The 12,277-nt window shown below is 45.4% G+C and overlaps 1 protein-coding gene across 1 annotated transcript; it reads right to left on the reverse strand.

Annotated features, from left to right (window-relative positions):
• Positions 1–3,131: 3,131 nt before the first annotated feature.
• ZNF621 (zinc finger protein 621) lies at positions 3,132–12,253 on the reverse strand. The gene is made up of 4 exons (XM_014534910.1): positions 12,096–12,253; positions 8,421–8,547; positions 7,738–7,845; positions 3,132–5,963 (listed from the first exon to the last, which is right to left on the reverse strand). The coding sequence occupies exons 1-4, from the start codon at positions 12,117–12,119 to the stop codon at positions 4,885–4,887; spliced, it is 1,338 nt and encodes a 445-aa protein (XP_014390396.1). The 5' UTR covers positions 12,120–12,253; the 3' UTR covers positions 3,132–4,884.
• Between the last annotated feature and the right edge of the window lie 24 nt (positions 12,254–12,277).

The following is a 12,277-nucleotide window of genomic DNA, read 5'->3' on the forward strand; positions in this document are numbered from 1 at the left end:
AGCAAAGGTTCGCTTTTGAGAGGAGTAAATGCACCATATGCAGGGAGCCAGGGGAAGCCCAAGCCCCGCTGCCCCAGTGAAGCCAGGGACCCTCGGCCCTTCACTGCCTGGCGCCGGAGGGGCAGGTGGTACGACCAGTACGTGTTCCTTATACGTCCAAGGATTCTTCGTGAAGATGGGAAGCTTGCCCAGCCGGTGTGGCTCAGTGGTTGAACGACAATCTACGAACCTGGAGGTCACGGTTTGATTCCCAGGCAGGGCACATGCCCGGGTGTGGGCTCGATCCCCAGTGTGGGGCATGCAGGAGGCAGCTGATCAATGATTCTCTCTCATCAATGATGTATCTATCTCCCTCTCTCCCTCTCCCTTCCTCTCTGAAATAAAAAATATATTTTAAAAAAAGGTGGGGCGGGGGGAGGTGAAGCTTCTCCCTAGGAAACGACCTCACCCTTAGAAACTAAGTAGAATTTGAAAATAAATATTCAGGAATTCAACAGAGGGATGAAGGGTCTTCCCAGTCCTAAGAATAGTGGCGGATCACCTACAGGGTCAACCTGGCCCCGAGTCACAGGAGAACCATCACCTGAGGACTCAGAGGCCCCAGGCTCAGCCTGAATTTATTCTGTCTTCCCCTGCGGTTGTTTATAGCTCCGTTTAAAAATATCTGGCAGCTCTCACCTGGCTGGCTGGGCTGCCAGTCTACTGAATAAAGAGTGTGAAGCATGCTGGCGCTCTGCAGCCATTTCACCTGCCAAGGATAATTTAATAAAATCATGAAACTGGATCCAGGTGCTGTCTTCTGCTTCACAGATGATGCTGATAGATCCATACCATCTCCATTTAGAAATTAGGGTATGACTCAGGCAAGACTAGGTGAGAGTTTGCTAAGGAGTATATTTACATAAACTCAAAATACCTCCCACAAAAGTACCTATTAACCACACAAGGGAAAAGAGTAATTTGACAGTGGAAAATCTAATCAACACAACCTGAACTAAATGGTCAACGTCCTTATTTTCAATAATGAAATCAACCCACAAGGTATGCCTCAAGATAAGATGTACTGAGGACGCATTATCCCTTCTGGGATATTGGGGTCAAAATGCATAATCTGAATCTAATAATGAGGAAACATTACACAAACCCAAATTAGGTAAAGTCGAAGTCATGCAAGACAAAGGCAGGCTGAGGACGTGTTCTAAATCAAAGGGCCCCAGAAAGACATGAGAACTAAATGTAATCTGTGATCCTGGATTAGAAATACAGATAGCTGTAAGCAACATTAATGGGATAGTTGGCCAAATCTGAATATAGACTATAAAGTAAGAAATAGTATTAGATCGGTGTTAAATTTCATGAATTTGATAACGATATTGAAGTTACAGTTAGAAAAGATTCTTGTTCTTGGATATACCCATGGAAGTATTTAGAGATAGCCAGATAGCTAGCTAGATAGGGTAGGAGGAGGAAGAGAAAGAGGAGGAGGAGGAGGAGATGGGTGTGTGCTGACACCGCCCTCACTTGCTCACCTGGAGGAGGAGGAGGAGGAGGAGGAAGGGGAGGAGGACCAAATGTGGAAACAATTGGGGACTGTGTGAATCTTTTGTCAAATGGGGTGAAAATGAGGGTGGAGACCTGAACAGGCTCAATCCCCTCTCTGGATTACTAACATCCCAGAAAGGTCAGAAGAAGACCTCTCAAGTCAATCTCAATAGAAACAAATTGAACTATTTGAGGAGGCAGGGTATATATGCATCCAGCTAGAAGAACTGAAATAACTCCAACCATCTTTTTCTTTTCCCTTTGCTTCCATGGCTAATGCTTGCTGTGCTCTCTAAGATGACAATTTCACTCTTTCTTAGAAATGCCACTTTCTCACCTGGCTGGCGTGGCTCAGTGATTGAGTGTCGACCTATGAACCAGGAGGTCACGGTTCGATTCCTGGTCAGGGCACATGCCCAGTTGTGGGGTCAGTCCCCGGTGTGGGGCATGCAGGAAGCAGCCAATCAATGATTCTCTCTCATCATTGATGTTTCTATCTCTCCCTCTCTGAAATCAATAAAAATATTTTTTTTAAATGCCACTTGCTTAAAATCTAGGCACAGGTAAAAGTTTATAAACAATGCTAAATTTTGCCCCTTTCTGCACTAACAAAGACTAAACTTACTGCTTCTCACATTGTTCACTTCCCTTTTGCTAGTGACAAACATTTATCTACCAATATACACTAATTATTTTAAGATCACTTTTGTTGTAATCCTATAATTATGGCAATAATTTCTTCAATTTATAAACAAAGATCCACAGATATTATGATGTATTTTAATACGTAATGAGGCCTGTTTTACAATTTATAGCTCATGAATCTCTATATTGCTTAGCCCTCTGGTGACATTAAACTACATCTCAATAGAAACAAATTGAATTATTTGAGGAGGCGAGGTATATATGAATTATGATGAAGGCAATAACTATACAAAGATGCTTTGGTAATTTATTTAAAAAGCACTTATTGAAAGCCTTCAACATTCAGGCACTCTGTCAGTTATTTGGAAAGCGAATGAATTAGACATGGCAGCCAATCATAGATTATTTACTCTTTTCTTACACACACACACACACAATGGCGACAAGTTCAAATAAGAACCAAAAATCAATGCCTCTTGTCATATTTTAGCACCAAGATCGTAGAGACCTGATCATTCATTTTGCATTTTCACATGAAAGCCAGGTGAATGTCCAACAGCCCCCCAGCCCTGAACTAGCTGACATGTGCAAATCCCAGCCTCAGGCCACCCATGTTCAAGATACCACATCTGGTCCCCAGCTCTTGGTTTCTAAGTATCATGTCCCACATCAGGACTCCTTGGAGAAATGGTTGATTCCAGGGCCAGGGCTGGGAAGTACCAGCTAAGCATGGACATCATATTGTAACTAGAAAGCCCAAAAGCACTTTTTAAAAATAGAAACTGTTGTCCAGACAATGTGGCTCAGTGAGTATCACCCTATGAACCAGAAGGTCACCGGCCCGGTCAAGGCACATGCCTGGGATGCGGGTTCAATCCCCAGTAGGGGGCATACAGGAGGCAGCTGATCAATGATTCTTATCATTGATCTTTCTATCTCTCTTCCTTCCTCTCTGAAATCAATTTAAAAAAATTTTTTTAATAAAAAGTAAGAACTGTTCATAAAAAGATTTATGGAGACAGTAAGTAGATTAGTGGTTGCTTGGGCAGGAGGGACCTTACTGGATGAAAATGTTAAACTGATTTATGGTCATGTTTAATGTTACTAAAAAAAAATCATTGAATTGTATACCTGAAACGGGTGAATCATTTACGTGTAAAATATACCTCAGTATATGTAAAGCAACTTTTAAAAAGTCAGTATCATTTTGTTTTTAATCAGGGGACTGTTCTAGAAGAGATGTAACAACCAAATCCATGGGAAACCTTCATTGGATCTTGGATTGGGGGGAAAAATCAGCTTTAGAAAAGGTACAGAGGAAATCAGATATTTTTAAGGGACTGTAAATTAGATGGTACCCCCACATTGTGAGAGTGCTATTGTGATTATGTGGGAGGATTGCCTTCAATTCTCAGGAGATACAGCTGAAGAAGTCAGGGGTAAAGTGTCTGATGCCTGCAACTTACTTTGGAATGAGTTAGGAAACTATACGTACGTACGTATGAAGATAGAAAATGCAAATGTGAAAACAATGCTAACAGTTTAATCTATAGGGAAGGTATACAGGTATTCACTGTACCATTCTTTCAACTTTTCTACAGGTTTAACAATTTCAAAATAAAATGCTTGGGTAAAATATTTGGGCCACATTTATTTGCTTTAGGGTGAACCTTGAAGAATCTCTGTGTAATGAGTGAGTGAGTTGTGCTAGTAAAATGACTGTGTTATACTATTTTTCTCCACCCTCACTTATCACCCCCGCCAGATTGGATTTCCTTTAGCATCTGAGATGAGCCGTGTGTCTTCCTACTTCAGGACCTTTGCTGTTCCCTCAGGCTCTCCTTTTTCCTGGATTCTCGCACAACACCCCACACATTTCCTTCACATTTGAATAATTTGTTAAAGTATCTGTCCCACTTTCTTCCCCAAATAACTGTAAGATTCAGGAGGTTGAAGACGTCCACCATCATTTCCCTGGTTTTCCTACAGTGCCTGGCACACAGTAGATACCCAATATTTTTAAGAGAATGAATAAGTGGATTTGTTTAATGGTCCCACCAATGTGGCATCCACTGTGGTGAATCTCACTAGTGTTAGGGAAGCATCACTTTCTCTTAGAATAGCTTTGTCTCTAGGGAACAGTTAACACTTTAGATTCCGGTCTGCTGATGTCCCCTGGAGGTCTCTGCCAGCCTGCTTCTCAGTCTCTCCACCACAGACACTGGTTTGGGGGAAGGCAGAGAATCAAACTGGTTATCTCACACGAGCTTTGGCATAGATGTATGAGATCCTCAATGATCCGAGCCGAGGACAATGCAACTTCAACTGCGTTACTACACCATCTCGAACTATTCTCAACAATCTGCACTCATTTCTAAAGTCTGTTGTTGCAAATTTACTACAATTCTCTACTCTCCTCCATTTCTCTCAGGTTGCTTCTCTCTAATGGCCTAACACAGGGATGTGCCCTCTCCCAAACTTCTCTAACACCCCAGTGTCCAACCAGCACCCCCAGATACAGCCATTACTATTCAAGCCAGAAAGGGGCCAAGGCAAAGATCAAGTATTTCCATCCCACGAAGAAAAGACAACATACTATATAAACACAATCTTTAAATATATAGATTACAATGCAGTGTGCGCTGAAACAGCTGAAACACATGTCAGGTGAGGAAAAAAATACAAATGAAACTCCAATTAGGTTGGAGATTTGCTGGGCGTGAGCGCCACGGGCGTGGCAAGATAAAGCTCACGAGAGGCGAGATGAACCGGGGAAGGCTTAACAGTGGGAGCAAGGCCCGGGAAGACCTGCACTATTTGGACAGGTGGCGAAGGCATTCCAGATGTGGGCAGCAGCACGAACAAAGGCCCAGAGGTAGGAAGGAGCACAGCCTGCGGGAAGGTCAGCGAGGGTGTGGCCACAGCGGGAGCCAAGCACAGGCTCTGGAGAGGACCCGGCGACAAGGCTGAAGAGGGGCACTGGGGACTCGCCAGGGCGGGCTTTTTCTCCACGGGGTGCAATTTCTGATGCTGAACAAAACTGCTGTACCACCTGAAGGCTTTCCCACACACCTTACACTCATAAGGCCTCTCTCCAGTGTGCACCCTCTGGTGCTGAATGGAGGCTACCTTCTGTGTGAACGCCTTGCCACACTCCTTACACTGGTAGGGCTTCTCCCCAGTATGAGTTCTCTGGTGGACAATGAAAAGTGACCTACAACCAAAGGCTCTCCAGCATTCCTTGCACTTATAGATTTTCTCCCCCGTGTGTAAGCGCTGATGCTGAAGGTAGGCTGCATTCCTGCGGAAGGCCTTGCCGCACTCCTTGCACTTGTAGGGCTTCTCCCCCGTGTGGATCCTCTGATGCTGAGTCAAGGCTGTGTTGGAACTCAAACCTTTGCCACACTCCTTGCATTCATAGGGCCCTTCCCCAATGTGGTTCTTCTCGTGTATAATGCAGTCATAGCTGGACTTGAAAGCTTTGCTACATTCCTTACATTTGAAGGGCTTCTCCCTGGTGTGGCTCATCTGATGCCGAATGAGCCTTGAGTTGTACCTGAAGATTTTCCCACATTCTTTGCACTCATAGAACTTCATTCCCCCTCGAAGTATCAGATTCGGATTCAGGCTGAAAGTGGGCCACGTGGCCTTGCTTTTAAATTCAAGGCGCTGAGAAACATTTCTGAGTCCACCTCCCGGCACTCTGAACCGCTCTGTTTCTCCGGAGGCTTCCTGCTTTACAGCAGGCTCTTCATCCTTGATCCAGGACTCGTCACCTGACCAAAGCAACCATGAGCACTCCAAATTACTGAGCTGGACAGAAAGCAGAATCCAGGGGTCCTAATTCTCTCTTGTAGGAGGCGATTTTTAAAAAATATACCCATGAAATGGCTATTAGCATCCATAGAGGAGGACAAGAGAGAAAAAGAAAAGTAGTAAAATACAACTGTAATGACATTGGAAACAGGATGTGCCTCCTATAGGGAAGGCTGGAGTTGGGGGTGGGGGGCACTAAGGCAGGTGAAATGGGCAGAATGAGAACTTCAAGAATGAGAGGGAGCCCTAGCCGGTTTGGCTCAGTGGATAGAGCATAGGCCTAAGGACCGAAGGATCCCTGATTTGATTCTGGTCAAGGGCACATAACTTGGTTGCAGGCTCCTCCCTGGCCCGGGTCCTGGTTGGGGCTCGTAGAGAAGGCAACCAACCAATGTGTTTCTCTCACATCAACATTTCTGTCTTTCCCTCTTACTTCCACTCTCTAAAAATAAATGGGCCCTTGCTGGTTTGGCTCAGTGTCAGCCTGTGGACTGAAGGGTCCCAGGTTCCATTCTGGTCAAGGGTACATGCCAGGGTTGCCCATTAGGGGGCATGCAGGAGACAGCCAGTCAATGATTCTCTCTCATCATTGATGTCTCTATCTCTCTCTCCCCTCTCCGTTCCTCTCTGAAATCAATAAAAATATATTTTTTTAAAAATCAATGGAAAAATAGCCTTGGGTGAGGATTAAAAAAAAATCAGTAAAAATAAAAAAATAAAAAAAATGGGAAGGAAGGAAGGCATGAGCGGGGACAGAGAAAAGAAAAGGACAGATAAGAGGGATCAGCAGAAATGGAAAATTTTTTAAAGAGAGAGACCCGGAAGAGGAAAAAGACCAGTGAGACTGCTCTGAGGTCAGCTCTAGCATGACAAGGCGGAGCAGGCTGGGAACACAAGTGAGCAAACAACAGATTATAATGCCCCCGCCGCCCTCATAGGCCAGGAAACCACCCGAATTCTAAATTCTGAATAATGGCCTAATAATTCCATTTTTGAATGTTCCACGTAATATTCTGAGATAAAAGATTCCTCCAGAAAGTCAGCTGGAACAGAAGTTGGAGATACCATAGTGGCATCATTACTAAATGAACCATTACTTACAAAATCACAGTATGTGTGAGAAGTGAGGCCTGAAACCTTCTTTCGAAAGGAAAGAAAACCAAGTAATGAAAAGCTCCCAGGACTGGGAAGCAGTCTTGGGGAAATTAGAGGATGTGTGTATGTGCTGGGTGCCGTGGTGGGGGGAATGTGCCTTGCCTTCTCCTATGCAACCTCAAATAGGACAAATATAATGTAAACCCAAATATTATGGCATAGGAATCTTTAAACTGCACCAATAAAGGCAAATTAAAATAAAATCCATAGCTGTGGCACAAAGAAATCAGTTTGACCCACAGAATCAAATTTTCCTTAAAATATGGCAAAAACCCTACTCCTCTGCTGCCATGAAAACTGGCATGAAATTAAATATTTCCACAGGTGAGAAAGAAAGTGGTTCAGGAGCTCCTGGGTCACAGCTTTCTGCAGGAGCACGGCCACATGTGTGTGCCGACAGTGTGTGGCCACGCACTCCGGGGACTGGTCTCTCTGGGCTCGGGGCTGGAACTCAGTGGAGGTCAGAGTGCACCGACTACTGCCTTATGGACAACAGGGAGCTTTGTTTTCTGCTGCAGAAGAAACATTTCCAGTAAACCAGGAAGGCCAAGCCAGAAACTGCTGTATTCTCTTACTCACCTGGACAGATGCCTCGCAAAACCTCTGCTTCCCAAGGATCGGGGCGCCAGGGTGCACTCCCTCTCTCCAGCTGGGAGATCAGATCAGGTTTGGGGGCTGGAAATGCCACTTCAGTAAGAAAAAAAGACAGACAAGTTGAGGGAGACGTCCAGACCTCTTCCTGAGATCTCTCTAGGCCCAGCTCCTAATGGGCTAGTTGGGAGGGGAGAGAAATGGACTGCCTCGGAGACCAAGGGAGCCAGCCAAGGTTCTGAGGATGGGCTTAAAGTGGATGGGCTCTAAAAGGAATGACAGGGAGACAGCCGTTCTCCAAGGAAATGTCAACCTTGCCCTGGCTATTAGAAAGGAAAGCCCCTCAGGAAGGATATATGCACTGATATCCTGGGAGACTCTCCTCAGAGAGGAGGACCCACAACCCCAGGACAATGGAAGGATGGAGGAACAGGTCACCCAGGGCACCAGGAAGTCCTTCCACTCAGTGCCCAGAATCTCACTCCTCCCTGAGGTGTAAGCAAGTCCAGTTTCAAAACCAAAGGGCACCAGGATCTCCCCACCCAGCATCTCCAAAGGCTGGGACTGCAGAACTCCCCCGCAGAGTCATCAAACCCAAGGGCTACTAGAGTCCCCCCAAATATCTGAGAAAGATGTCAAACTATCACGAAGAGCCAATGAGAGGGACCTACCCAGGGCGGCCACATTTGCATAGTTCTCCAGCATCACGTCCCTGTACAGGGCCCTTTGCACAGGGTCCAGGCTGGCCCATTGATTCTGGGTGAAGTACACGGCCACGTCCTCAAAGGTCACGGACTCCTGAAACAACAGGTTCCTGCTCAAGCTCTGAGTGAGGGGCAGAAGGAGGCAGCCTGAACTGCAGGTCCCCAACTCTGAGCCCCGTGGAAGGTCTGCTCTATCAAGATCGCCTTCAGCCAGTCATTCCACTTCAAACATGGAACCCCAACGCACTCCCATCTGCTCAGCTCTAAGTCATCCTAATCTCATAGCCTGGCATCTGGGGCTCTCTGCCTGGTAACTGCATCAACCCCTGTGGATCTGTCCCTCCGGCACCTCCTATCTCAAGTACTCCATACTCTGGTCACCTTATTTTCTATACACTAACCACTACAGGTAGCTGCCACTCACCCCGTCTCCGCCCATCTAAAGTACGCACGCATAGCCCTAGCTGGTTTGGCTCAGTGGACAGTGCATCAGCCTGCGGACTGAAGGGTCCCGGGTTCAAGGCTGGTCAAGGGCATATATGCTCAGGTTGTGGGCTCGATTCCCCCAAAGGGGTTCGTGCAGGAGGCAGCTGATCGGTGATTCTCTCTCATCATTGATGTTTCTATCTCTCTCTCCCTCTCCCTTACTCTCTGAAATCAATAAAAATATATTTTTTTTAAAAAAGTTTTTCCAGCATTTTGCAAATTTCTTTTCATATCTTCTTACTTTATCAAAAAGCTAGCTCTGTTGAAAAAACCCCACAACCTGCCTGTTCCAGTCTCTTCTCTGAACCACCTGTATTCAGACAAGGTTGGCAGTGCCCTGTCTCTGGGCACAGATCCACTGATGTTCCTAGCTCTCTCCCCCTTCCTCTCTTAAATCAATAAAAAATTTTTTTTTTTAAAAAGACACACAGATGGCAAATAAGTATATGATCAGATGTTTAATATCATATGTCATCTGGGAAATGCAAATTAAAACAATGAGATACACATCTATCAGAATAGCCAAATCTAGAACAGAACACTGACAACCAAATGCTGGAAGAGTGGAAGAGGAACTCTCTCATTGCTGGTGGGGATGCAAAATGGTACAGCCACTTTGGAAGACAGTTTGGCAGTTTCTTACAAAACTAAACATACTCTTACCATATGATCCAGCAATCACGTCCTTGGTATCTTCCCAAATGAGCTGAAAGTTTATGTCCACACAAAAACCTGCACACAGAAGTTTACAGCAGCTTTACTCATAATTGCCAAAACTTGGAAGCAACCACAATGTCCTTAGTAGGTAAGTGTCTAAAACAAACTGTGGTACATCCAGACGAGGGAATATTTATTACTCAACACTAAAATGAAATAAGCTATCAAGCTGTGAAAAGTCATAGAGGAACCTTAAATGAATATGACTAAGTGAAAGAAACCAATCTGAAAAGCCTATACAATATAATTCCAACTATTTGGCATTCTGAAAAAGGCAAAACAATGTCAACAGTTGAAAAGATCAATGGTTTCCAGGGAGGGAGGGATGAATAAGTAGAGCCCAAAGAATTTTTTAGGACATGAAAACTCTGTACGATGCTATAATGGCGGATACATGTCACATACGTTTGTAACCCATAAAATGTAAAACACCAAGAATGAACCTGCTCAGCAGGTGTGGCCGAATGGTTAAGCATTAACCTATGAACCAGGAGGTCACAGTACGATTCCTGGTCAGGGTATATGCCGGGGTTCGGGGCTCCATCCCCAGTAGGGGGCTTGCAGCAGGCAGCCAATCAATGATTCTCTCATCATTGATGTTTCTATCTTTCTCTCCCTCTCCCTTCCTTTCTGAAATCAATAAAAATGTATTTTTAAAAAATAACAGAACAAAAAAAAGTGAACCCTAATGCAAACTATGGACTCTGGATGATTATGATGCATCAATGTAGGTTCATCAATTTTAACTAATGTACCACTCTGATGGGGGACAATGATAATGGGGGAGGCTATGCATGTGTGGAGGCAGGAAGGACATGGGATCTGCTTTTTCTGCTCAATTTTGCTATGAAACTAAAACTTCTCTAAAAAATGAAGTCTAATTACAAATGAAAAAGACAATACTTGCCGAAACCGGTTTGGCTCAGTGGATAGAGCGTTGGCCTGCGGTCTGAAAGGTCCCAGGTTCGAGTCCGGTCAAGGGCATGTACCTGGGTTGCGGGCACATCCCCAGTAGGAGATGTGCAGGAGGCAGCTGATCGATGTTTCTCTCTCATCGATGTTTCTAACTCTCTATCTCTCTCCCTTCCTTTCTGTAAAAAATCAATAAAATATATTAAAAAAAAAAAAAGACAATACTTAATCTTTTACCTGATCTACAACATGCAACTGACCAATACCCTTCCACAAACAACTCACCACCATGGAAAACCTTTTAAATAAATAAATCTAACCATGTCACCTCCCCTTTTTAAAATTCTTTAGTGCTTTCCCAGTGAACCCAGAGTAGAAACCAAAGTCTTCATAGTGACCTACCAGACATGTGCCTACGTCCCCCATCTCACACTGAACTTTCTCTGACTTCCCCATTTCTAAAGTACACCCAGCTTCCCTCACCCCCACCCCCACCCCCTACAGGGGGTTTGCATTTGCTGAACTCCTCTCTGGAAAGTTCTCTCTTCAGCAGTTCCCAAGACTGTTTCTATCGCATCCTTGACATGAGATCCTACCTCTAGGAGGCCTCCCCTGGAGAGGTAGCTTCCTTGAGGTGTCTCAAATTGGAGAAGGTATATAAAAATCCCCTGAAGGGCTTTCACAGCAGATTCCCGGCCCCGCTATCCTCCTCCCCAGTCTGACGGAGTCTAGGATGGGGCCCAAGACTCTGCAATTCTAATGAGCTCCCAGGTGATGCCCACACTGCCAGTGGACCACACTCTTGAGACGCATTGTGCTTTGGCAACATGTAATTATGGTATCTTGTGTATCTGTTTGCAGACTGTCTATTTGGCTAATGAGAAAAGGGAACTTGTCTGCATTATTCAATACTATGCACCCAGCATTTACAAAGTGCGTATGGGAAGAACAATGCTGGTCTCTCTGGGATACGTCTCCTATTTGTGGGGCAATCTCTTCAATGAAGAATTTCTCTGACCTCAGCAGGTGACTTTTCTTTGTAGAACATGATCTAGATTTCCACAGTGGAGGAGAATTTCTAGGCTTGGGTCCCCCTTTTACACTTAAACCTACACATCCAAATTCATCCCTCTCTATACACAAAAGTCTCATTTCCTCCCCCGGGTATTTACTCAAAGCGAAAACCAGAGCCTGGCCACCTTAGGCCTTCTTGGTCCTTTCCTGATCAACTGAGAGCTACTGTGATTTAAAAATAAATAAATAAGTTTGTATTGATTTCAGAGAGGAAGGGAGAGGGAGAGAGAGGCAGAAACATCAAGGATGAGAGAGAATCATTGATGGGCTGCCTCCTGCTCGTCCCCCACCAGGGATCGGGTCCACAACCGGGGCAGGGCCCTCATCGGGAATCCAACCGTGACCTCCTGGAGCCTGACTTCCTGGTTCATAAGGCCCGCGCTCAACCACTGAGCCACACCGGCCGGGCGCTAATGTGCTTTTTTTAACAGATGGAAAGGAAGCTCAGCTCACCTGAGGCCCAGTTGTTTGGCGCATGGCTGGTGTCCCTGGCTTCGGGCACTGTCTTCTGGGTGTGGAAAAGCAAGAACCTTAGAAGCTAAGAGAAGACGAGCCATGAGTGCGGGAGCTCAGGTCTGCACCCCCCGCAGCAGCACGGACAGGAGGCTCTCCAGGCCCCTCCGGCTGGTCGCCCC

Source organism: Myotis brandtii, unplaced genomic scaffold (genome assembly GCF_000412655.1).
Source record: "Myotis brandtii unplaced genomic scaffold, ASM41265v1 scaffold134, whole genome shotgun sequence".
NCBI classification, from domain to species: domain Eukaryota; kingdom Metazoa; phylum Chordata; class Mammalia; order Chiroptera; family Vespertilionidae; genus Myotis; species Myotis brandtii.

Coding starts and splice junctions, on each gene's coding strand:
- ZNF621 (XM_014534910.1), bottom strand. CDS start 12,119: ATGCGCCAAACAACTGGGCCTCAG. Junction 7,846..8,420: donor TGCAAATGTGGCCGCCCTGG/GTAGGTCCCTCT, acceptor TTCTTACTGAAG/TGGCATTTCCAGCCCCCAAA. Junction 5,964..7,737: donor TTTGCGAGGCATCTGTCCAG/GTGAGTAAGAGA, acceptor TGCTTTGGTCAG/GTGACGAGTCCTGGATCAAG.